Below are 27,841 nucleotides of genomic sequence, written 5' to 3'. Positions count from 1 at the left end.
TGCCCAGAACACCTATATAAAAGTTTGAGTAAATAATTTGCATGAAGTGGGATTTGATTCTTCAGGGTAGAATTATTAGGAAGCTTTGTAATTATCATCTTCCCATCTTTACATTTCTGCCAAAATGGGTAAAAACAACATGCCTCTTACTATAGTGTCATTCTTAAGATATCGTTTACTTTCTTAATTGTCTTATGAAAGGTGGTACTCCTGCTTATGATGTCATTCTGTTTATAATTCTTTGTTTATAATCTTAGTAGTGTGCATGTCATCAATTACAAAATGTCTCAGTAAGTATACAGAATTTGCTTCCATTTCTCTGTCGAGAAAATAAGCATCATCATTATCTTTTGGAAACTCAAGTAATACCTGGATTTGATACTGTATTTTTTACCTGCAAGTTTCAAAGTTAATAACAACCAAAACATAGAGTTAACTGTACCCTTCCTCTTTATTATCTTACACACGTTAACTCATATGTAATTCATTCTTACTAGAGATGAGGCTAGCAATGATACATACCTCTTGTTGAGTCTGTTTAGCACTTCCAGATGCTGACACCAAGAAAGCAGATAGACTCTTCTGAGCAGTCTACATATTGCATATAAACATTACTAGTTGCAAGGTTATGTAGTAGCTCAAGTCGTATTTTTATAATTCCCAACATATTTTCATCATGAAGCATGTGATAAAATCCTACTCTTTTCAGTCATTTCACAAACAATTCTTTTCTGCTTGTATTTGAAAAATTATAAAATTTTGACAAATTACAAAGAACTGGAATAAAATCTGTGCAATCCTATTTTTTCTGTTTTTATGCAACACACAGAGTGGGGTGGGTATGCAGCTTTGTACCTTATATCTCACTCTGTCATTGCCCAGTTTGAGTAGGTTCCAGAGGGCAAATTGGAGCTTAATATAAGATGAAGCCGTTGCCTGCAAGACTTCAGCCTCATTGTAGGGATAGAATGGTATGTTCATTAGGGTGAGTTATATGAGGAAAAGTGAGGGTTGTGAAAGCTGTGTGCTTACTTGGGAATGGAATCAGCTCTAAGTAGAGGACTTTTATGCAGTGTGAAGTTGCTTAAACTTCTCACAGATGTCTGTTACACCCTGTGTTTCATGGATGACTGAGATAATGCAGATTTATGAAATTTACAAATTCAGTAGTTGTGCTGAGCTGATAGCAGTCAGAATCTGAATAACATTTTTGGAGTCAAGGCATTGTGGAGCTGTAATGCAATTACCAGTTAATGATGGTGTTTTGAGGATTTACGCCCACTACCAGGGTTTTTTGTTTCTTTGTTTGTTTGTTTGATTTTTAAAAAAAGAGCTTCTAGATGGATGACTGGGAGGGTTCCTCTTGTTATTGAGCATATTTGCTTATGCTTTCTTACTGCTGTTTCTTGGCAATTTCTAGTGTCTGAGCTTTGTTCAGTATTAGCAGTAAGGGAAACAGCAAAGGCTGCATTTGAGTTGTCCTTACTCACACACCCAGGAGTTGGATAAAAGCAATAAACTTTACTTTGTGCCCATTACTACAATCAGTGAGAAACAGTCATTTTTTTAAATGCTAAAATGCTATTTTTTGTAAGCAGCTATTGTGTTGGTATTTCTAAAGGGAAAAATGGAAGTGAATCTTTCCATCCTCTGCTACTCAATCTGGTGGTTTAAGGCCAGTCTCTGCTGGCTACAAAATAGTTAATGAATTCACTCTTCACTTGGCAGTAGCTGTATTTCGACCCCTGAAATATGTATACCATCATGACCTGACACGTGGTTACATCACTATTTATTGCACTTGAAGACTGTTATTGTTTGATACAGGTAGACAATGCTTCACTATCCCAGTTGTAGACCTAAGATTTGTTGTATACATTCATAAGAATACAGCAAAAAAAGGTATCTCTGCTTCAGCAGGAATCTTAGGTTAAAAGACGAGATTGTTGCAGGAAGGCAGGAGGAAAAGTGTAGGAATTGACATTACTGTAACATTAGAGAAAAGAAAATCTGTATTTTCATGCTTCTGAATTAAGCAAATAAGTAAACTTATAACTCAAGTAACCAGTTTTTAAAGGCTTAGTGTGGATGAAGCTACTGCATTGACAGCCACTTTAAAAAAAAAGGTGTAGTTTTATCAGTTTAAAAGACTTAAAGGTTTACAGTCAGGTTAATTTTTTTCTTTTCTTTCCAGGCTTAGTTCTGAGTCTCTTACTGCACTTGAGATACCCAACGATATGCTTCAGATCATCCAGGATCTTATTTTAGACCTTCGAGTACGTTGCATTATAGTGACTTTACAGCATACAGCTGAAGGTAATAAAAGACTGCATCTCTCTGTGCTTACCAAACCACATTCGAGACATTAGTTTTGCTTGTTAGAGATGTTTAATTGGCAATGAATTCTGTAATATCTCACAAGAATTACTGAAATATTTTGCTGCTCTGAGAAAATTCTGTATTCTGAATGTTTTCTTCCCTTAATTGGATGGATACTGTAGTTGAGATCTGTCTTCTCTTAGCCGAGGCAGTTTTACAATGCAAGTGATTTATCTCATCATGCAACATTTCTGTATTGGAAATACCACTTATTTTCTTTTTTGAGTTCTTCCACAAAGAGAATAATTAAATAGGTATTGCCCTCTGCCCCCAAACCCCTGGTCCAGCTCCTATCCCCTGTCTTCTGCCTGGTATTCCTTCTACACCCTGACCCAATTTAAAAAACAAACAAAACCAAAAAAAAAAAGCCCATGTAAAATATATTAGTTGTGGGTTTTTCCACAGTATAATTCTCATACTTCCAACATTAACAGTATAATCCTCATGTTTCCAACAGTATCCGTAGCTTTTGCCATAAATGTCAGGATCGTAAAGGCCAGTAATACATTCTCTAAATCTAATGTGACTTCATGTGCATCATGGGCAATTCATCTTATGAACTTGTAGTTAATTCTGAAACTTGAATTCAAGTGAAGTAAATCTTCCAGAAATAAATCTCCCTCTTAATAAAAGTTCAGACTAATAGTTCAGCATTTTTTCCTAGAAAAGATTAATTACTCTCAATGCTAAAACAACAAAAAAATTTTAATACCCTTTTAAAATTAATTTAGAGTTTAGTCGGTTTTTTTCTATTATACGATTTGTCAGTATTTGTAGGTTGACAAAATCGAAGTATTTTACTCAAGTCTTAAATGTGCTAAGTGTAGGTGATTACATTCATTAAACAAGTTTTTAAATTTTCAGTGACAACAAGTGTAAAAGTCTCTATTGTTTATTCTTAATATTGTTTATTCTTAATATTAACAATCTTAATATGAATTGTATTTTTGTCTCTTAATTATTTGACTAAGTCCTACTTCAGCATTAACATTATTTTTTCCCACATTAATAGCAAACTCATTAGCCATACAGGTGTACAGATTATCTTTCTTATGCTCTATGGGGGAAGTATTATCACTGTTTCAGTTTTTACATAAAATATTTAGAAATCAGATCTCTATGAGTTACCTACTCATAGATTATTTTTGTGGACAGGACTGGATTAGTTGGACCCTTGGAGAAACTGTTGTTTTTAGAAAATCAGTGAAAGAACAGTTAATGGATATTCTCACGGGGCTGTGTAAATGGATTTCAGATCTACCCATGTTGTATTAGTCAAAGGATTCTTCTCGAGCTCAAATTTCTCTTTATAAGCTATCTGAAACATGAGCTGCATTTATTACTAATGTAAGGCTCATTCTCATCTCTTAATGCACGTCATAAGTTGATAGGGTCATTCAGACAATTGATAAAGCATTCTACCATTTGCTATTTATATGGGACAAATCTGCCCACACAGAGGGTTTTTTTTGTTATTTTATATAAACACAGTACGCTCGAGCAATCTCTGTTCTTTCCCTCTCATGTGTGTTCACTGGTCATAAAGGTCATGAAAGCCAGACTATGTGAATGCCAAATCAGACAGGGAGTTTACATGAGCGTATTTGACTGGAATATGGTGAATTAGTTCAATGAAATTAATTGCTGTTGTTTGTTTTCTTTTTTTTCTAATATGTATTTGTTCTAGCTCAGATCTGGATTAAAAAAGAAAAAAGAAAAAAAAAAACAATGTAAAAGCTGATGAGCGTGATCTAAAGCCCAAGGGAAATACCAGTTGAATCAGTGCTTTGCTAAAATAAAGAAACAGTATCATTCTCTACAATCTCTAAACACATTTTATTCTCAGTAAGACTGTTTCCATGAGATGTGGAATTGCAGGATGTTGCCGCCATGTCGAGCTTTTTACATTAGCAGTTAAAGCCCCAAGAGTAGCGAAGATACTTTTCAGCATGCATTAGTTACACTCTTTTCTTGGCCTTGAGGAAAAGATGGTAATTCATTGAAATAATTCCTCCTATAAAAGGAAGTTTTGTGATATACAGATGGTTCTGAACAGCTATTTGTCCATGAGAAAATGTGTATTTTGACCTGTTTTTGCCCATCTGAACTGTAAAGTTTTATTTAATTTCTGTTTACAAGTCAATTAAAGCAAAAAATAAAAGTATTTTACATTATTGTTGATTTTTTAGTTTGTCCATAGTGGAATTTGTTTACAGAACAAGAGCTCTGGATTTACGGGTTGTTGTAACTCCGGGTTAGGATTTGAAAATGAAATTGGCACCTTTTGGATAGTGGTAGAATTTTTTATATGTGTTTTCATGTGTTTTTGAAGAAAGTTTAGCACCATACACCCTTAACCCAGTGTTTTGATTTTGAGCTTCTTTGTGGCTGTTAATTATGAGTATATTTGCTGTCCATTTTGTCTTTGCTAGAACGCTAAGCAGTACGTCCTGTCATTTTTAATTAACATCTGGAGTGCAATAGTCTAGCGACTTCAGTTCTTAAATACAACATTTTATGTTGTGATTAAAAAATTTAGAAAATAAAAACAAACCCAGAGCCTTCGTAATACTCTGAATTTTAAGCTTTCCAGTAAAAGGTGGGCTTCATGCAGCTCTTGCCATGTATCATAAATGTGCTTCTCTGTGTGGTTTCACCAGCGTCCTATGTGCATGTTTCATTCTTAGTCATTTGAGAAGGCTGAAAAGTTCTAGACTTTTAGTGCTATATGCTTGTATGCCTAGTCATTGCTGTCCCAATGTCTGTGGTTTATCTTTTCAAGTTCAAGGAGTTTTTAATAATGAAAATTAGCACCTCTTTTTTTTCTTTCTTTTTCTGTCTTACAGATATAAAGAGGCTAGCTGAAAAGGAAGACTGGGTTGTTGACAATGAAGGCTTGACATCGTTGGTGGGTAGCCACTTTCTTTGATAGATTTTTTTATTTTTAAATAAGTGTAATGAAACTGTTCTGTATGTACTCCAGAAAATTAAAAGTTTGGACTTAATGCATACTGGTTTCTAGACTTACCAAGATATGAAAATACAGGAAATTTAAAAATCCAAATTTTTTTATTGAGCAGTTACTGTGCTCACTCTCAGTACACACATCACCAAACACAAACTTATTTTTTCTTCCTTTTCAAAATGTTTGTTTGTCCTTCTTTAATTGTTATGTCTGAAGTAATTTTAACATTACGTGATAATTGTATTACTAGGTAGTCATATTTTCTAAAGTGCAGAAGAGATTGTGAAGTTAACAATAAGATAAAATAGCTTCTTATGTCTGCTAAAATTGTCAGAGCAGTTATTTTGAGATGTTTAATATTGACGTTACCAACAAAATGAAAGCTTCATTTTGATATTCTAGTACCTTATTTATTCCACAAGTAGCATGAACAGGGAACACAGATCATTCTTTAGTCTTTGAGATGCATAGTTTCTCATCTTTCAAAAGAGCCCTTTCTCACTTGAGGAGTGGAGTGGTTCAGAACTGATGGTTTTTTTGGTATTTCTTATTGCAACACTTGTTCAGGGAGAGGTAAAAAAGTTAATTCTTTTGCTATAATATAATACGCTTTCTATTAACCTGGAGATTTTGCCACTTCACCTATTGAATCCTATCTGTATTCCTTCCCACACTGATGTTATCTAACTGAATGCAGGCTTCAAGTTGAAAAACTCCTTCAGTGAGCCCAGTTACTGTGAGTGAAATTTAGAACCAAAGTGAATAAAACTTTGCAGTTCTAGGGTGAGTTTGAGGCTGAGAATAAAATGGTTGAGAATTTACTTCTTACAAAAGTACAGTTTCTGTTTGTTTCTGTTATTTTATGTGTGTTAAAAGAAAGCCTTTAGTAACTCTTACTTGACCCAACCTTGTGTTTTATTATTTTTAAAGAAATAAGTAGTGTTTTCTTCCCAACAATCAGTAAGATTTTCAGAATTAGATTTATGTTTGCAGTTTTCATTTTTTTAAAAATCAAAATCAATTCAGCATATGCCAATTAATGGTAAATTACTGGATCTAAAATACATTATAAATCTAAAAATAAATAATATACTTCTAAGTAATATACTTCTCTTTTTTTTTTCCATATCCATACTCATCTGTTCATCAACTTATGGGGGATACTACCCGTTATAAATACATACAAATAAAGGCTTTGTAAATTTGTTCCACGTATTTAGATAAGAAATAAGAATTGGACGTAAAGATCTGTGGCTTAACTGTCTGCCTGAAGTAGGATTATTTAAACGTATCAGGACAATTACTCCTGACCTTCAGTATGATTTGGCTGAGATAAACAATAATAGCTTTCATTGTTAAGCATCTTATTTTAGGGATAGTTTACTGGAGTAAAGAATTCTTTTTAAGGTCATGACAAGTTCAGTTCACATCAAAATGCTTCATAAGTTAGTAGGCACACTACCATGGAATTGATCTTTTGCTGAATAAATAGGTCACTTCTCTGTTATAACGAGAAATTGAACTGAAAAGCAACTAATTTAGGAGATTGCCTACACACAATCAGCAAGTGACTTGAAACCAAATTCAGATAAACTAGTGAGATGCTTTCTGGAAATAAACAGTATTGAGTAATGGCTAAAACACAGCAAGCACCTCGTAGATGTGACTTAAAAACAACCTGTGAAAGCAAGAAGGCCCTGTGGGAGGGAGAATTGCTTTGTGTATGTTTTCTAAGGGAATGCTCCACAGACTTTTTTAGTTTTTCTTATTTGCTTCTATAAATACTTGGTTGAAGTTGAGTAGGAGGGCATGAAGCAGTCACAATATACATAATGTAGGAAGAGATGTTGTTGAGAATTTGAGTGTTACAACCAGATTTGTAGCTTCTCATCTTGGTTTCAGTTGTCAGTGACTTGGGCAAGTCCCTTTACTTTTCTGTTTATTACTTTATGCGTCTCTAAAATGGACAGACAGGAGGAGGAAAGATCCTCTGCTGGTTTTGTTTATTTTTTTTTAATGTTGGCTGTATCCAAAAAAATCCTTGTTAGTAAGCATTAAACAGCTTTTTATCTATTTAGAAGTCAGCCATGAATTCCTTGTGCACAACATTTTCACAGATTCTCCCTCTTGAGGCAGTGATTGAGACATGACGGTGGTGGCAGTTAATTATGTTTTGTCATAATGAGATAATTTGTCTAGTATGTTCATTGTAGCAAAAACTAACCAGTTTAAACAGGGACCAATCACTCTCTTTGGAGATGTGTTAGGCTTGCGGTAGAAACTGTTTTAAGAAAATAGGAAATATTGCTGCAGGTAAGAGATACAGTAAGACAGAGAGCCAGCTTTCCTCAGTTTCATTATGTGCGAAGAATAATGTATCTGAATGGATTTCTTCTCCTGAGGTGTTACTTTTTATGCTGACACAGTACAGCAGCAGCACTTCACTGTTCTTTTTCTTCTAAATCAATCGACAAAAAAATAATAAACAGATGTTTAGAAATTTTACATGATTTGCAGCTTGACATTACTCTCATGTTCTACCTCCATCCCAGCATTTGCAGAAATACAGCTTACTCCTAGGCATTAAGTGGGTGATGTGCCATAAGCTATCTACTGTTGTTGCAAGTTTACACAGCTTAGCTTTTTCATCCATCTCTTTGATTGAAAGGGATGAATTACTTCCCTCTTTCATAGAACAGTGACACCTATCTGCATCATACAAAAGCTTTCTGCCTAATACCAACAGGCAATCTTAGAGAAAAGGGTGACTTCACAGGGAAGAAAGAAAAAAGAATGACCAGAAAAACTGACTAATGACTATGATGCTGTGAACTCATTTGCACTTTCAAAGTGAAATTGGTACATGCCTCAAGACATTTTTACTTCAGGTCTGGAAACCTGGAAATAAAAAAAAACAACAGTCCCCCAAGCCAGCTTTTTTTCCTTCAGTTCCATGTGAAAGCCATTCAGTCACTTTTTGTAGAAGGTTTTTGCTGCAATAAGATGTAGGAATAATAGATGTCCAAGGTGAAATTCTATCCCAACTTAAATCGAGAGGGTATAGGAAAAGTTGAAAATAAAGAGTTTAACCATATAGCATGAGAATTTTTATGTGTCTGCTTTTTGCTGTATTCATTTTACGTGACATGCTTATCTAGAAGCTAAAACGTCGTTTGCCTTTCAGCCTTCCCATTTTGAACAGTGCATTGTCCATTCCTTGCAATCTCTTAAAACTGTGCTGGACTGTAAACCTGGAGAGGCCAGTGTAAGTTTTGACATATACTTCTAATTTTCTTCTTTTTCTGTAAATTGCTATTATGTTTCAGATCAAGAACCAAAGAATGATACAGAATTTTTACTTTTTTGTGCACGTTCTTTTCACTGCTGCTAGCTAGGTTCATATTTCCTGTACTTCCTTTGTTTAGGATTATGTGTGTGGGGCAGATGGGACCTATATTTAAAACTTGAGTGCTGTTGTGTTAGAAAAAAGTTACTAATGTTATTTTCAGATAGCTATCGATGTGATTTTGTTTAATATGTAATATATTTATACACACTCATACATTCCCAGTTCTGTATCTGAACTACTTACAGAACACAGATCCAGCTTTTTAGTTGCGTAAGAAAGCTTAATACTTTTTCGTAGCCCCTAGGGCATTCTGTATAGATGCTCTCCTTTATTTTATATTTTATGTCTAGCTTGTCGAGTTTCTTACCATTATTCAGAAGAGTCTACAGTGCAAGGTGAATACTTCCTGTTAAGATACAAAAATTTTTGAATATCCTTGGAGTTTTTTGCTGCAGTTTCATTATCCAACAATGATACATATCATCAGCCCTGGCATCTAAGTACTAGAGTTTCCTTGCTTTTAGTCTTTTAACACTTCATGCTTGTGGAAGTGCTTATTTGGACTTGTATTCTTTCTTCCCATTCTTATAATGGGGAATAATCAGAATTGATATCTGAGAAAGCACTGTGTCTCAGCGTCATTCCCATGATTTTGTTGTCATTGTAGGTACAGATTTACTCAGGCCTTCCATGAGTATAAGGCCTTGTGAAGCAATAATAATGTGCTTTTATTTTCAGGTATTCCAGCAGCAGAAGATACAGGAGGATGTGTGCCAGTTAAGCATTGGGATCTTGCAGGTAACTCAAACATTTTGAAGTATGAAATTGTGACAAATATGAACAAACAAAAATATATGCTTTGAATCCTGCCCAGTTCCCAAAAAGTAGCTTAAGTTGGTGGCAGTGCATTGTTTCCCTAGATATGCTATGGAATCATGCAAAGTATTTTGCTGAGCCACCATCATCATGATTGAGACACTTGCTGAGCTGTGATGTTAGTATTGATATACCGTGATAAAAAGAGCAGTGCTGATTTTTGTCAGCTGAGGATCTAGCTTCTAATTGCAAACCAATATTTTTTACAGTAAGCTTTAGTATTTAAAAAAAAAAAGAATTTGAAATATGGTAATAGCATGCTTTAGGTTTCTGAGTTATTTTTATAGTATTCTCAAATAAGAAGTCTTGAGGTAAAGCAAAGATTGAACTTAATTAAAAAAAAAAACTGCTTAGATTGATGTCTTGAAAATTATTAACAGGGCCTTCTTTGCAAATGAGATTTTAGCCATTTATGGTGGAAATAACAACTGTTCTTTTGCCACAAGTATCAGTGGGATGTTTATAAAATTAAAAGTAAACCTTTAAAAGGCATAAAGTAAATAAGGTTTAAGACAGCGGAAGGTGATAATGATTATTCCTTTTCTACTGACTGTAGTAAAAGTGAATTTAATATCTTTTTTCCCCCCCTTCAGTTCTGATAGAAAATATTTTGCTCTCTTGTTTCTTAGGTTTTCATAGACTGTTTGGAACAGTTGAGTACCAAACCTGATGGTGACATAGATACATCACAGTAAGTAAAATAATGAATATGGTATTTGTTATACCAGTTTATTCAATGAGAGGCTTTGTAGCATGCTATAGAAGGTGTGTTGGTTTTGACATGACCTTGCAGTAAATGAATTGTCTTTGTCACTCACTAAGCAATGTCTATTCATAGAGACAAGGCCACTGCTTTTCTTATCTGCTCTTCAATTTTGACTGGATCTTTTAGTATTTCTGCTAAGTTCAAGAAAGTTTGTTCCATAGTTGCTCATGAGCCACTTGTTTTGGAGACCAGAACAGTCAGAGTAGAATTTCCAAGAGTTCAAATAATTTCTATGTGAAATGCTTGAGACTTAGCAAATATTGGTACCTTCAACTTGTGTTATAAAGAGGCCAATTGACTGTGTTCCTGATGTTACTTTTATTTGCTGTTTGGATGCCACTGTTGACTGTGTAAGTGTAAAAATAGATCAGAATCTGTGGCAAACCAAACAACTTAAAGAAAGTGAAAATGCTTTTGAGAAAAGTCTGCAGCTAAAATAGTACTGGCTGTCCACAAAGAGCTTGCAGCCTTTCTAAGCATCTTCTCGTGGACTACTTTATATTATCTGCTGTGATGGGGTTTTCAAAACAATACCATTCTTTGGTTACAATTTGTTCATTGAATTCACCATGTGTCAGATAGTCAAAATCACTTATGCTACTCATTTTTAAACAATATTCCTAGTCTTTCAGTTGATGTTTCATCTCCGGATTTGTTTGGAAGCATACATGAGGACTCAAGTCTTACTTCAGTAAGTTTTGACTTCAGTTTTTACAAGTTGATGTGAAACTTAGTACTTCCCAAAGTTCCAGCAATGTGGTTCTTTTTATCTTTCTTTTTCTTTTTTAAATTGTTTCAGATTTCTTGAGTTTCTTTTTTTGAGAACAACTCTGTATTCTGGAGGCATTTTCTAGTGTAAATATGCATATATACACATACATAAATAGAAAAACTATAAGGATGTTATGTAAGGATATTTTTAAAACCACTGTCTATGGTATCTTAGTATAGTATCTTTAATTAAGATGATTTTTGAAATTGTTCTTCTCAGAAACTAAAATGACATCACTGATAGCAGGGAAAATAGTCCTGGTGCTTGAAGAGCTGAGGATTTGTGTTTTGATTAATCAGCATGTTTTAAATGATAAGAATTATTCTGGTCATCAGTTACTTTTTAAAATACATGGAGTTACTGATATTGAGCAATGTAATTTTTCCCAAAAAACTTCCTTTGCTGATAGCAGTGTTGATTATTTCTTGTAACTTGGTTGAGAATTTTTTAAGAAAACAAAAAGTTTATATTCTTTGCACTAATCCCTGCAAGAAGCCTAGCCTCTTTGGAGGTTAATGTGGCTTGGTACAGGTTTAAATGCCAAAAGCTTTACCTCATTTATAAGAGCTATAGGCATTACCATTACAATAAACAATTGCAAGTTGCAAAATCAAGCTAAATTGTTTGAATTGTAGACTATAATAACGTGTTTTATTCTTAAAATCCATGGAATTTGACATGAATTGTTGCTGGAGTAATTTTTCTTGGCCATTCCAGCTTTCCTCCCACATGTCATGAAAATGGCTGATTTTTCTTTTCTGCTTATAGCAATAATTTTAAACAATATTTAGATCTTCATGATATCACAATTATTTTCGTCTATGAAGCACAGAACATCTTCTCTAATTGAGTAATGAGAATAGGAAAAGTGATCTGATTTCTCACTATTTTTAAAGTGCTTATTTTTTTAATTTTCTGTATACCAACATATTAACATGTAAAGTAGTAGGCAGCTGCACATCTCAGTCTCAGTCAGAGTATTACTGGAAGACAAAACCGTCAGGAATTTTTCTGGGTCTGAAAGTCAGTATAATATTTTATGAGATCTCCACCATGATTACGGTGATTTCATTGCCAAATAATTTTGTTTTCAAAATATTTGCCGTTGTTGATTCAGAATTGCCATCTGAGATTGAAGATTATTTGTCCATTGGTGGAAACCAAGGGGAAGAGAGAAAACCAAATTATTGAAATAGTAGTTGTATCTTTTTGTTTGGTTGTCTCGTCTTTGAAAATTACACCATGTTGCACCAAAGCCAGGGAAAGGCAATTCTGGTATCTCAACTCCAGAGTGTTTTAATCTTCTTGTAATAAATGTATCTATATAAAAATTATAACTACCTAGAATTTTAAACTGCTGAAATTTTATCAGCTACAACAGAATCTTTTGGTATTTTAGAATGGGTGGGTGCATTTATTCAGTACCTGTTCTGTTTCCCTTGTTCTAGCCAGCTTCATGTGATGATCTTCAGTTATACTTTATGATGGTCATCAGTCTTAGTAAATTTCTTGAAATAGAGTAAAAGCCAGAACCACTTCCTGGAAAGTTGTCCAAACCTAATTTTTGTAAAGCGTTAACCACAGTTCTGAATTAGTCACAGTTATTCCAGTGAATGCCCTGGATCCTATAAGAAAAAGCATATATGTTCAGTCATTACACCTGATATTTACTCAATTCTTGATGTTTTGTTGAGAAAAATATTACTGAATTTCACTTTATTTATCAGCATGTCTACTACGCATAGAGTCAATAAGATACTACACACTAAGATTATTGTTCATGCTGGTACTTCTTGTTTTCTAACTGTTGTCCTCTTTCTCTTATAAAACAAATTTTTAGGAACAAAGAGTTTTAATTGCACTCAGTAACTGTCGTTATCTGGAACGTCATACCTTCCTAAACATAGCTGAACACTTTGAAAAACATGGCTTTCAAGGCGTTGATAAAATAACTCAAGTAAGTGGGAACACTGGATTTGAAGTATCACTGCTTGAAGGAATCAGTCTGTACTCATTTTACTTTCTGTGGGAATTAAGTGCTCAGATATCCTAAATGACTCTTGAGTGAGCCTACTACAAATGAGTGGATCCCCAAGCACCAGTTGAAGGACACAGCAATGATGATATGTTCATATGCATTTTTATAAGGCTTATATAGCTAGTGTAGAAAATGTGACCTCTTACTCAGGTTTTGTATGTTCCCTGGCAAAGCTTATCAGATTTCTTAGTAAAGCTGTTTAATGTCACTGTTTTCTTAATGCAGAGAGTAAAAGATCATTATCTGAGAAATACATTTGATAAATTATTTCATCTGGCAGTCTGCATTACTGATAGCTGTTGTTCATAAACTAGTTCAGTTTTTTGTTGTGTTTTTTTGTTTTGTTCTTTTCGAAGAACGAAAATGTCAAAGTGGGCGGCAGTAGCTGTCTCATTTTCCTGCCTTTTTGTAAAGATTAATCATTTTTTTTAATGAGAAATGTTTTTTTACTTAATCCTTAGGGCCATAAAGTTTGTTTATTTCCAGAAACGTTTGTTGATTGTTAGTAAAATGTTAACTCTTCTAGTATAGAGTAAAATATTTTACTCAAACTGATACTTTTACCATACTGTATATCCTTTGTCCTTTTCAGCCACGGAAACTAAAAAAAAACTTTCAGCCAGAGGATAACTTTAACAACATTTAAGTGCTGTTGATATGATACTTGTATTGGTAGCGCATTATAGAAATTATTCTGCATGTCATCGCTCACTCCTGCTAAGATAATTAAGAGTTGAGCTACGTACAATTTGTGTTGACTGTATAGGAAAATGAGACACCTCTTATGTATTCAACACTCTGTCTTTATAGCCACATCAAAGTATTGCCTTTCAATATCTGGTAGGCTTATAAATGACAAAAATCAAACGTTGCAGTCACAGGGTGATTTTCAAATCTCTGTTAGTCCTTTGAAAATGGGGACTGATGCTGTCCTGCATGTCTGATATGTATCAGTCAGTAATGCTAGATGTGAGGAATTGAATAGTTAGGTATTTCTCATCTTAAGATGGCTATTTTTTAAATCTTCATTAAGAGAGGCTAGAAATTAGCCTCAGAGGCTGGTTTCAGTCTCTTTCTTCTGTCACCTGAGTTTCTAAATTTGTTTAATTTTTTATTGGATTAACAAATGCAGTAAAGCATTAGAAAAATTTTGAAAAAAAAACATTTACTTTTATCTGGGGAAATTGAAACAAAACGATGTATTTCAATTCTGTTAAAGTGAACTGTAGTATATGTTAGGTTGTTGGTTTTTTTTTCAATTTGTATTTCTCAGAAGGAAAATTATTATTATGTAAATATTACAAAAAAAATGTAAAATGGTAACCAAGAAGATTTCCTTACGTTCTACAATTTTGTTACATCTATTCTTTTATATGTGCAAATAAAAGAAAAATGACCAAATGTAGCCCTCTGCCTTTGTGTGCACCATCTTGGCACGTGCTCATGATACTTCTTAACCAATAATAATATTTAATTCATGCATAACTATTTTAGAATTACTCTTCTGAGGTGACTTTACCATCTGTTTAGTTGATTAGCAACTGCAAGAAAATGTGTGTATCCCATGATATTCATCAGACTTTGGTTAACCTTCTGAATAAAATTGCCTCCAAAGTTCTGATGTTCAGGTTGAACAGAGTGGCTGCTGAGATGATGGCTCAAAATGGCTTTCATACAACAATTAAAAGCTAGTTACAGTGCAATTCACAGCAGAAAGATAACAAGGAGAGAACTATCTATTTTCACAAGCATTTACCTTACTTGGGAGTCTGGAAAATGAGTGTACCCAATGGATGTTGTTGAGGACATTTACTCTTCTTCACAGCCCATTCTAGACCAAAAATAACATTCATATGAATTGTTTTATCTTGTAACCTTTTCAACAGCTGAAAAACAAGGTTACCCTCCATTATCTTAATTGTGCAGTGAATCTGAAACAGGTTGAAGTGGACTAACATGAAAAAAGAGAAAAAAATGTAATTTAAAAACAAACAAGTAACAACAACCTGTAGTGAATGTGCACGTGGTCTTTATATCAAGTGACTGCAGAAGTAGAAGTTGGATTCATTTAATTCTAGAACACTTTCTTATGGAGAATCAGAACAGTTCTACAGATTGGGTGGATATTTGTTGAGGCTTCCCCCTGGAACATGTATTTTTTTTTCTTTTCCCCCCTTGGCTATCTTATGCCTAAATAGGAATGGTCTTTGGATATTTACTCTCCCTAATCAAAAGGAATTGAAGAGAAAAATCTCTTGAAATTCATTCCTGGTTTATCTTTTTTCAGTAAGAGAAAAAATAAAGTTTAGTGAGATCGATCAACATTTTTCAATGTATTCTCTTTCACATTTTAACAGGCTGTGGGAGAGAAGAGGAAGTAGAGGAAAATAGACTTGATCCTCAGTTAGGGCTAAATTCTCAGTGCCCAATGAAAATCCCATCTTCAGTATATAGATCTTTTCATGACAAATTAAAGGAGGTTGCCAGACAGAAAATCAAGAAAGGGACAGTGTCTATTGTTTCTGGTCAACAGCTTCACCACCCCAATTTTTCTGAACCTAGCAGATTTGTTGACCTCAGTGATACCTCTGCTTTCCCCTGAATTCATGATCTCATTCCTGAAGTCATATCTCCCTTCCTGAATCAGAAATTGCAGTTTCCTTTCCTCGTACTTGGCAATGCATAGGTATGCCAGAGGAGAGCACAGTTTAGAGATATCCATGTAGTGAAGAAACTTCATCCCTTATTCTGCACCTTGTTGCATTAAACCTTTTGTCTTTCACGGAAAAAGGAATTATAAGGAGTTACTATTTTTCCTTTCTTGCTCTCTTTTTCTGAATTGCCTGTTTGATCTGGAGACCTGTTTGCATCCTCGCATTTACAACCCCTTAATTTCTGGAAGTTATGCAATTATATATATTTTGTTTTTTTACCTAGTGCTTGAAGAAAATGAGCAGTAGTTGCAAAACTCTTACTCAGACAGAAATACATTTAACCAAGTGTCACTCAGTTTTTTCAGTATATTGTATTTGCATTTAGCACCTATTGCCATATGAAGTTGTAACATTTTATGGTATGCATTGTATTCCAGAATTGCTTTAGGAAATATAACTACAGAGGAGCTGCGGTGTTTAATAAAGTAGATTTGTATAAAATGTGAAGTTTTTCAGATACAGTGAACAAATTGCCTGTATTCCATTAGCTGCCAGTGTAGTCAAGCTGTGTAAAGTACTCCATTGAGAGCTGTTAACAGAATAATACCATAGGTGTTTGTGAGCTGCAGCTTATGCATCAGTTATATGAAGATGCCTTGGTGTGGGGAAGTTCACATGTATGTCAGAGGCTCCTTAATCTATACATTTTCAGGTGTAGAACCTGTAACAAGAAATTGTAATGCTTCAGTTGGTAGATTTCAAGTGTTCTAAAAATATCTTCATGTTTATAATAGAAATTATTATGCATATACTGTACAACTCAGTTGTTTACTTGGTGCGAGATCAAGGCATCCTGACAGGCTGAAAAAACTTATGCCAGTAGACAGTTACGGAATGATCTGTCTGCTTTGTTATTTCTTGAATCTTTCCCAAAAGTTCTTCATGCTGAGCACAATCAGAAAAAGATTGTATATTGACTGGAATTAAAAGATTGTATGGGGTTTTGTGCTTTTTAAATATATTAGGTACTGAAAAGTATTGTTACTCAATAGGGAAAATTAAAGACCGTGTTCTAAGGTTTTAGGGTATATGATTTAATGTTTGTAATTAATAACCGTTAATGTTTTGTTTCTTTAGGTTAGTATGGAATCTTTGAAAGAGTTGGATCAGAGACTGTTTGAAATGTACATTGAATCCAAGGCTGATCCCATAGTTGGGTCATTAGAACCTGGCATTTACGCAGGATATTTTGACTGGAAAGATTGTCTTGTTCCAGCAGGTAAATATCTGCTTATTAAGCTCTGAAATTATTTTAACAGTGATTGATAGAAGCTAAAATATACTATACAATTAAAAACTTTTTTCTACTCTGTTTTTAACTTTTGACAAGTTCTTATTATAAGTTCTTTCTCACAGGTTTTATTTAATTCCTAAATCATTTTTTGAATACCCCCAAATGATTAAAGCAGCTTTTATCACTGATAATCTTTTTAATGCTTGTTTTTGTGATTATTTTGCTTCATTGCTTATATAGAATAGAAATTATTATAAAAGACATCTTTGCTATTTTCTTATGAAATTCATTGAGATTGTTTGGATTTTTTTCCAAAGACTCTGGCCATTTTGGTAATAGACATAATTACAGGTCTGAAAAGGTAAAATTATGAGCAAATGCATAGAATAAAAGTAGTTCAACAACAAATGTCAAACCATTGAAGAAGAGCAGGAATATAGTATTTAGAATGACTGAGATGTTAGTCATTTATTTAGTGCTCTGAGAGAACCTCCATTTTAGAGAAGCATAATGAGAGCCTGTTTGTTGTTTTTTTTTTCTCAAGTGAATGCTGTGCACGTTAGGTTTAGATCCTCTCAACATGGTATTTATGTGGAAATTAGTTGCAGTAACTTAGTATTTACATATTTTATATGATCTATTAATTTTCAATAAATAATTGGTTAGATGAAAATTCATGTTCTTGGCTTGATTGTTTTACAGAGTTGTGTTCACTTAGAAATTTTGTGATAATTTTGATAGGTAATTACAAGAAACGTATTTGTAATCTGGGGGCTGCAATGCATGCTAATTGTCATAAATGCAAAACTGTAGGGTTTGTTATTTTTGAGAACAGTATTTATTTTTCATTATTAGTTTTGTGCTTGGAAAATATGCTCTAATATGTGCAATAGAGAGAAATTTTAATCTTGTATCTAGATTGCTCCAAAAGTAATGCATCCTATTTATTTCCATGGAAACTACAGTAGAGCACAGTAACGCTCTTTGAAAGAGAAGATTCTCAGCTACAGAATGCCTTTTTTCTACACTGTCAGAAGCAGCAGCTCTGCATTTTCGCCACCAATGATCAGGAGCCTGCATGCTATACTCATGAAAATCTGCACTGATAAAGGTGACCCACTGGCACTGTCATCACTGCTGAAACACACCTCCCACAACCTCACATTCGCTGTTTGGTCTCTGTAAATGTTTACCAAGCATCCATGAATGTCAGTGAGTTCCATTTTTTCCTCCTGGAGGAATTCAGTGATACAGTTTTGCTTCATACTGTCTTCCATGTCCTGACTGCCCCTCTGCTGCCATCTGTCACACAGCAACAAAATGCAGGGGATTATTGGTGGGAAGCTTAAACCTCTACTACCACACCACCAACATCCACTTCTGATGTCATGTGCCAACATAATAAAATAGGAGGCATTACTTTTGGAGCATCCCTCATATATGTGGTCAAATGTACTATATTCACTACAGGTATAAAAAAATTTGAATTTAATTTCTCTACTTCTGACCATGATTAAATAATTCTGAAAATATTTGGAGCTCTGAAGACAAAAACTAGAATGGCCTCCATTTTGGGTGAAGTCAATGAACTTCACTGCTGAAAAGGACTGAATTAAAACCAACCTCTTCACAGGGCATATTTCTTGAATACCAGACTTCATCTATTGTTCAAGAAAAAAAAAATCAGCAAGCATACAGCTGATTTTTCCAATAAACTCTTTTTGACAAAATGAAATTGTACAGCAAGATTATTTTTGAGAAAATGCACTCTTTTGTAATCTAAAAGATTATGTCAGTTCTGCAACTTATACCCTATCTCTCCCTCAAGGAGGAAGAAAAAAAAATTAAAAAAAAATGCTACAGTTGATCTCCAAATGCAGCACAAAAAATATCTACGTAATTAAACTAAAACAGCATACAGATGACTGGGAGTGGGTCTCGCTATGTTAAGCATAGTATTTACTCATAGTTTTATTAAAAGATCAATGAAATTAAAGGTTTGTTTTGAATCATCTAGCTGCTTTAGTTCTCAATTTCTGTAGCCGTCAGTTGTGTTCTTGAGTGGTCCTATGAATGGTACATGAACACAACTATGCCCAATCACCATGCCATGATCATTTGGGTTGAAGTCTTTTATATGGTTACTGCATTAGCTTTCAAATAGTACTAGTTGTACGACTGAGGGAAGTTTTGACAAGAATAGTCCTGTTTTTCAAGGTGAGTGGTGGGATATGATATCAATTTGCCCATATTTAAAAGATAAGGTAAGTACTCTGCTACAGTCTGAAACTTTTTGCATTCCATCTGGAAACTGAAACTTTTAACAGAGCTGGGCATCTTAATAAAACTTTTGCAGAGCAAACTTTTGGAGGGAAGAGGGAAACGAAATGTCAGTATGTAAAAATTTCAGGAATTGTTTAGGAATATTGTTTAAGAATTTTCTGATGATGGATTTTCTGTGCTGCTAATCCAGCCTAGTGCTCCATGCCTGAAACTGTTTTGAACAACTGTATTATTCAAATTCTAGTAAGTACTTCGTTCTTTATGCTCACCCTGCTGATGCTGAGGAAAAGAAAGAAATTGGAAGGCTGAAATAAAATGCAGAGAACCAAATCTGGACTGTCAGGGAGATAATGTTTTTGGGTAGGTGGATTTGTTCAAGGGAAGGATATAAATGTGGGTAGAAAATAAGATATCTGAAATGGAGGAAATAAAGTGGAACGAAAAACTTGTGATAAAGATCAGAGAGTGAAGGTGGAAAAAGGAGGAAAACAGGCCTAAGTGAGCAAGATAAAACCATAAATTAGTGTGGCATTTAGAAATAATACAGGGATGGATTGAAACAGGTGCTGTAAGCATCAAGAGACAGACTTGAAGTGACATGCAAATACGAGAACAGGGAGGCCAGATACTCTCAAGATCAGTGAGCTTTCCAGAAGCAGGAGTGAAATCCAACAAAACTGCTCAGTCTTATGCTTTCAGCAAGTATCTCTGAAAAGCTTTAGCAGAGTGTTCCCCGTTTGTCCTCTAGAGATGACAGCCTGTGCATATTACCAATGATTTTCTTTGTAGAACTGGCAGAAATTATGTGTATATTACTGCATACTTTCAGTTACGCTGCAGGCAATACTACATTCTCTCTGTAGTACCACTGAGAAACAGAATATCCTAAACATTTTGCCTTGCTGATGCCATCAACTTTTTTTCATTTTTAGGATCAAGGCTGCAAAAGTCAACATCACTTGCTGAATGACTCATATCAATATAAATCCACTGTACAAAAGTTACACATATGTATGGCTACCAGTTCTGTTCTCGAGCCACATAGATCAATGCAATGGAAACATTTCCTGGTTTCCATTCTGTTTGGTGCTTACTTTCTTTTAAACATGAGTGCAAGTTACATCCAGGGTACAAAGGCAGTCAAGTATAATCCCTTTTTTTTTTTTTAAATAACATTATTTCCTACATGGGTGCACTTGTTTCTCAAAATGGAGGCCATTTTGGAGATAAAATGGGATTTTGGATTAATTGGAGCTGCTACAGGCAAAAGTCTACTCTCAGCTGTTAGATATTGAAAAGTGAATGAGAAAGGAGGAAAAAAAGTGGAGGCAGAATTCTGTCCCTGCCTCTACAGGGTTTTCTACTTCACGCTGTCAACTTGAGTGAGCATTTTGTCTTTATTTTTAAAAAACCTGCTTTGAATCCTGTCAGTTTGAACAGTCATGTTTAATTTGCCTGCCTAAAGAATTGTAACGTAATAAATATTCAGAAAAAAATCTTATCCGAAACTCTTCATCAGTATTTTACATCATTGATGTATTTCTAGTCATCTCTCTCTAAGTGCTGGAAGCACTATTTCCTTACATCCTGGAATTCATGGGGAAACAGTGAAATCCGAATGAACTCACTTTTTGAGAAAGTTTAGGAAAAACATGTAATATTAAAACATGTCATGCTTCTGTCAGTGTGGAAAAAGCATGTGCTCTGCTCTGTGAGGCAGTTGTCCTTTAATTATTAAACATTTGCTTGTTTAAAACTAACAAAAAACATATGCATAAAGGATGCCAAACTGTTTACACCGAGTAAATTTTAATTTAGCCTATGTGCTAAAGTTTTTATTACTTAGATTTTCTGCATGCATGCTCTTTTCGTTATGCAAGTTCTGAATGTCAGTAAGAATACTTGTATACAGTGTAATTATACATTTGCCCCTTTATTTTGATCTAAGGTGTGACTCACTGCTGGTGGTAGAAGGCAGCACGATTGGCTTATTTATTGATAATAAATAACTTTCATTTAAATGTTCATTTTAATTTCAGTCACAGCATCTGAATCTTTACAAGAAAGTCTTCAATTCCAACATGCAGTAACAATGAATTTTTTTTCTTGAAACATTGTTCTAAGTTTTTAACAATTAAGAGAAATGTAAGGGATAATGAGAAACAGTGTTAATCAGTTGCCAAGTATGTTTTTAGATGATTTTTGCTTTGTGTATACTGAGCAGTCAGCTAGTTCAGTATATGGGGCTTTTTCCCTACAATCATTCTTTGCTCTTCTGGTAGTAGATTTTTTTTTTTCTTCTCATTTCATTAATTCTGTTTTTTAATTAAATTTAAAATGCATATGTTTTATCTCAGTCACCTGACAACTGAAGTTAGCCTGGAGTCTTTGGGAGGGTTGATGAAATGGTTGTGTTACATGGAATTCGGACAGAAAAGATTTCTGCACACTGAAGCTTGTGCACTACAAGCAAAAGCAGTTGTAGAATGAAGGCATTCTATCTTTTAGATTATTAACGGGGAGCATGCATGCAAATGTCTTTTTTTCTTAATAAATTGGCAAGGATAATTATATTTTATGTGCTTTATATAAAAGTGCTACATAAATTTGAGACTATAGTCTGTGGATCTGCTTATCACACAGAAGTGAGTGAGTGTTTATTTTTCTGAGGAATTTAAATACGATGATCCTTCATAATTTTTTTCTGAAATGCTGGCTGCTATGCAGTCTAGCTGGCATTCATTCAAAGTTCACAGTATACAGAGTTGCAGAGGTGAGTTAATCTTAAAATACGTATCTGTGTTTCACTGGTATTATCAGACATTAAGTATTTCTTTGTAGTATTTAAAATTTCACATTGCATTGAAAGTTTCAGATGATCTCACATTTTCATTTGAAAGTTGATTGTGTTTTTTAGAAATTCATTCTGTACTTGGCATAAACTGAGTATAGTAGAGCTAAAACTGAATTTCATCCTATTTGGCATGTTAATGGAGCATTGTTTGAAACGTTTCAAATAGATCAAACGCCATTCTTACAGTAAAAGATGAAGTGCATCAGATCTGCTAAATCAAATTTGATATACTTGTCACATCTCTTATCTGTTATTTGTCTAATTTAAAAATCTAATAAAGAAGTTGTAATGGCAATAGCCTGATGAAAAGGCACTCAACAGTTAAAAATGAAATATCAAAAGGCATATTTAATTTGTAGTTTCACAGTGACATGCTTGTCAACCCTAACTTTTCTTCTTTTGTTTAATTTGGGGCACCAGCACCCTGCTTACATTTAAGATGACAAGTGCATTTACATCTAAAAAACATTTGGATATAGCAGATTTTTACTTTTTTTAATAGGCAATTACTTTTTGACTGAAATGCACAAAACGGTTTGGTTTGAAATCCCTGTAACCCTTTAGGTTGCTTCTGACATTTCAAATGGATGCTTTCAGAATTATCTTATCAAGTTTAATGCAGATATGATGTGCATTTGTGGAAAAGCTTTGTGGAATACAAGTATTGTTATACACAGTATCTAAGTGCTCCTGCTAGTGTATTGACTTTCATTCCGACAAGCTCCATTTACAGCGTAGACTAATAAACTGATATTTCATCAACATAGCAAGAAAATATTACTAATGTTCTGCATTTACAATCAGAACCTTAATAGGATGAGTTCAATTTGAAGTTCTTAAATAACCAGTCCAAAATGCAAGTCCTGCATACGTTGTAGGACTGCTGTTCCTACATTTGGTTCACTACACACAGTTCTTTGCAGACAGAATCACGTACTGTGATTTCAAAACCAGTGGTTATCATATCATAGCTTTTAAATCAACTTTGTAAAAATTGTATGATAATTTGATACTTGAAATAATAGCACAAATTTCACTACGCGTTTCAAAATACCTTCATTTGTGTAACTTCATTTTAACCTCAAATTTGTCTTCAATTTCACTTTCAAACTTTCACTTTTCGTTACACTTTTCACTTCTGATAATGGTGAGATTTCTTTCACGTATTGTGTTGATGTCTGAATTATAAATATTAAATATCATTCTTGCTGGTGGAATGGAGTTGACATGGTACCTTTTGAGACACTGGTAACAGTTACAAAAGATGAGAGCAGGAGAAGAACCTCTTTTTCCAGTTTTCTTTATCTACTGGCAGGAGGTTGATTTCTGTCTACTGTAGAAATCACACCATCCTGTGGAGACATTGCATTCTCCATATAAAACCTCCTGACACATACCGAGTTGCACATAGACTGTATTTTAGTTATCATCTTGCACTTTTCTCACATCTTGCATGCAAGATTTTCTGCTGCTAAATATTTTTAGTTGGGTTTCTTGTTTGCTGCTCTCAACAGACTCCAGACTCTACATGTGCAGGAATGCAGTAGTTTGTGTTTGACAGGCAGAAATGTCACCTCAATGTTCACAGCTATTCCCTCTATTCTGTTTGCTTATTTTACTGCATGCACTAATTGTTTTATTCTGAGATCTAGTTGAGACTTTGCAGATACTTTGGTTTTAGTAGAATATGGGATAGTTTCATCCTATAAATTTAGAATGCGCTTCAGCATTTAAATAGCCCAAACTTCGTATTGTAATCTTTGCATCCATTTCCCTCTAGCACATCAATAAGTCTTACTGTTCTACTGTTCTGCAAGTTATTACTGTTCATATAGATCCGTATTTGATCAAAGAGCTCAAAGCTGTTCTCAATAAAGTCAGCTTATTACCAAACATGGTTAGCACCGCATCGTTGTGTAATACAAACTTTAGAAAGCCTGTGATTTCTTTTGGAGGAGAAGAGGGCTGTAGAGGGTTTGTTTTTCCTTCAGCAATGCACTTATTTGTAACTAGACAGACAGCTTTCTTTTTTTTATCCTCCATTTTCAAAAAACAACGTATTATGATTGACTTTCAGGTATTTGTTAAGAAAAAATATTTACACGCCTGCCTTCCCAGAAGAGAAGAAAGAAATACATCTATGTAAAGCTTTGTCTTTACGTAGTAACTAACATACTGTATTGGAATTCCAATAGCTTTGAATTCCAAAAGCACCAAAAGATTTCCTACTGAAGATCCCTCAAGGAAACTGCTTTCTCCAAAGAATGAGGCAATGTGAAGTCAGACAGCTTCTTTAACACTTTCCTTTGGATACTGTATCTTCCAAATTCTAGGCAGTTTAAATGTTTGGATGCTAATAAATCAGATAAGGTCTAGGATCTTTACCGAATGATAGGTAATTTATTTGGTAAGGGCATTAAATATAGCTTAGCTTCATGTATTTGTAAGCAAAGTATTTTCACTTTTCAAAGGGATTTGAAGAGTTAGTTTAATTTTTTAAACTTCAAAAACACTGTTTTTTACAGGGATTTTATCTGAAGTTTTCCGAAAGGTCTAATAAGCTTGGTTTCTTTCATAAGAGCATACGTTCTGGCCAGTTTGTGTCCTTTAAAGTTTTCCTGTTTTCTTTGCTGGTGAAATACCCATCTAACACAAGAGGGTCATTTAGATCATCTCATTCAATTAACCAATAGCTGATTTTCATATGTTGGTTTTAGAAAAAATCCAAAATAATTAAATGAACTAGAAAATACTTGCCAAATTAGTGCTCTGTTTAAAAGCTCAGAAAGTGTCCTGAGGGCATGAAAAGAACTTGCAGGAAGTTGAAGAGAGATCTATTGCAGGAGAGCATAGAGTTCAGCTGTCTAAAGCTTTCTGCAACTGTAATGAGGCAGGAAGCACATTTGGAGCATTGGCAGGTTGGGTTTGCAGGCTGAGCAGGTCAGCAGGAATGAATGGATGGAGTTATGGGAAGGGAAGAACTCAGCCATACTTCAGATGATTTTGGGAAACAGAACTGAAGACCCAGGAAGGTGAGGGAGGTAGAGTGAGCATACATACAAAAAGGCAAAAGCTTAGAACTCCAGTAATCACTGTTAGTTGGTTTTATTTGATTACTAGGTTGTTAAGCTTTTCATGCTTGTACTGTTGCTGCATAAGTGTCATTTAATCTAAGTTGTCGCAGCCTTTTGGATGGAACTGTTTTTCTACTATACAGCATTTATCTACAAATATCTCAGAAATATCACTGAGATACTTCTTTTCTGCTATTTTATATTTAAACGTACTTATTTTTTTGGAACAGTTGTATTCTGTCAGCATACATTATACTTACCATTTTGAGGGAAGACAGAATCCTGTTGAAATCAAGGTGTCTGTTTTAAAAGTTGGGCTCAAGGTGGATTGATATTCTGTAGCTTTAAACTGGGGAACAGTTTAGTAAGTCATATGGAAACCACGTTCCCAATTTAAGAAGAAAATGTATATGGCAGCAGCGTGATGTCAAATTTGCACAGGTGGCAGTATTTGAGAAACCTGTGTTCTATTGCTCCTTGTAGATGACTGAGGTTCTCATTTCTGTTAATGATTGATCTGTTGCAGAGGTTTGTTTCTGCTGCTGCTAGCTAAGTTATAATACTCTAGCCCAAATTATACAGGTTAAGAATTTTTTATTTAAATGGAAAGTCCCAAGTTAAAACTTTGCTTTTGCTCTAGGAAACTTCTACTAGACTTGTCTGTGCAGAGAGCTGCCAGAATAATGAAAAACATTATGCCTTCTCCATGTACGGCTCCTGTGCTTCACGTTCACGCTTAGAGAACAGATGCTGTTCTTTTTTTCGTGTATGTTAACCTTCAGTATGTAGTTACTAATTAGAAACATTGTGCATTCTCCCCTGATAAAGATGCCTGCTCATTTGTAGTGGGGATCCTTCAAGGGTCATACAGGTGTATGATACAGTATTTCCTGTACCACCCGTGCAGATGCAGAGTATTACATAAAAATTACTGTAATTTGCCCTGACAAATTAGCAGGGAAGGTCCAAAAGCCTCGATGGACTTCATAATACACGAGTTAGTTCATGTTCTGGCTACAATTTGAAATGGTGTATAAGGGGATTATGGTCAAGCATAAAACAATGAACTCAGGAGAAAAGAGGACTCATAAATATTTTTTAATCCCCGAATATGTACAGTAGTTAAGGATGTTATGGTTCTTAACATTTTAAGAAAACTGTTTAAAATACAGTCTCCAAAATATACCTTGCCACTGGACAGCTAGCTAGCAGAAGGGAAAATAGCTATCTACTCAGTAACACGTTCTGCCCTGGAGAGCATGCACATGCATGTTTTTAAGTTGGAAATTTTAGTGTGATAGTCTCGGCTTTCTATACAAAAAATCTACAAAATTCAGCCTAGAGCATGTTCTCTCTGCAGCCAAGTTATAAAGCCCTTGAACTCCTATTTTTTTAAGTGGGAAAATATGATAGGCTTCTAACAAAACAGCAGATCCATTGTAGTAAAAAAAAAAACATTTCATTAGCTTAAAATTTCTTTACACGATGAATAGCAATTTAAATTTAATGAAACACTTAAACTTTATTGATGTTTGGATAAAATTATAGTGCTAGACTTCAGCCGTTGAAGTAATTCGAAATTATTAAAACACTTTACTTTGAACTGTGAAAAATCTTAAGCTTTCCAGTTATTGTGGGTCACTCCTGAGTCCAGATAGCTTCCAAATGTTAAATCTGGACTTGAACAATTTTTAAGGATCTATTGTTTGGGTCATGCAAAGACATTCTTCATTTCAAACCCATGCCCTTTTCAAAATGCAGTTGGGATTGAGTGAAACTTGGAAGTAAAAAGCTATGAAACACTAACATTGAAAGCTAGTGTGAGTTCTCACCTTCATTCTAATAAATAGGATAAATATGCAATCTTGCTAGGTTGCTGTGTGCTTAGCCAAAATTCATCTCTTTTTTTTTTCTTAACGTTTTCCTGGCAGAGGAGCAGGCAACAAATTATTATTTTTACTGTAGTAACATCTCTAAAAGCTGCTGTGGTCTTATTCCAAGTCACTGCATGTTTAAATGCATCAATAAATAAAATTCTACATGAAATCCAACCTATGGCATTTTTTGTCATGAAACATACTCTTGCAAGTAATTTTCAAGTTTGCTGAACTACATGCATTTGACTTCAGTACATCCTGCAGTTTTAAGTGCACACGTTGGTAAATGTAAGGGCTGTCTGAAAGTCTTAAGTTATGACTGCCTCTTCACAGTCGCCACAGGTTACCATGTCTGCGAAAAAGAAACTACATTTTACCATAGAAATCAAACTTGAGAATTTGGTGAAATGAAGCAGAGTAATCTCCCAGTATGTCTTCTGAGGCATTCATCAGATCTGTAACCTTAGGTCTTTCTTATTACTTAGTACTTCCACCAAGTCTGCAGAATGTTGCTACCTATTTGTTTGCTTGTAAGCTAATACTGTAGCTTTGATTGATTTTTGCTTCTGATTTGCTGAACTCAATTAATAAGGATAAATTAAAATCCTTTGTATCCACAAGTGATACACATAGGCATTTGGGAAGGGAAGGGAAGGGAAG

The 27,841-nt window shown here is 34.4% G+C and overlaps 1 protein-coding gene across 1 annotated transcript in view; it reads left to right on the top strand.

The window, feature by feature from the left end:
- EXOC2 (exocyst complex component 2) overlaps positions 1-27,841 on the top strand; it is a 117,457-nt gene that overhangs the window by 62,626 nt on the left and 26,990 nt on the right. Inside the window, exons 15-22 of the mRNA XM_003204773.4 lie at positions 2,195-2,316; positions 5,226-5,287; positions 8,529-8,609; positions 9,432-9,491; positions 10,199-10,260; positions 10,960-11,026; positions 12,948-13,064; positions 16,937-17,078. Of these exons, the coding sequence (XP_003204821.1) occupies positions 2,195-2,316; positions 5,226-5,287; positions 8,529-8,609; positions 9,432-9,491; positions 10,199-10,260; positions 10,960-11,026; positions 12,948-13,064; positions 16,937-17,078 (713 nt within the window). The remainder of the gene's footprint in view (positions 1-2,194; positions 2,317-5,225; positions 5,288-8,528; positions 8,610-9,431; positions 9,492-10,198; positions 10,261-10,959; positions 11,027-12,947; positions 13,065-16,936; positions 17,079-27,841) is intronic.

This window comes from Meleagris gallopavo, chromosome 3, assembly GCF_000146605.3.
Source record: "Meleagris gallopavo isolate NT-WF06-2002-E0010 breed Aviagen turkey brand Nicholas breeding stock chromosome 3, Turkey_5.1, whole genome shotgun sequence".
NCBI lineage: Eukaryota > Metazoa > Chordata > Aves > Galliformes > Phasianidae > Meleagris > Meleagris gallopavo.
This window is presented reverse-complemented; position numbering and strand designations above follow the sequence as displayed.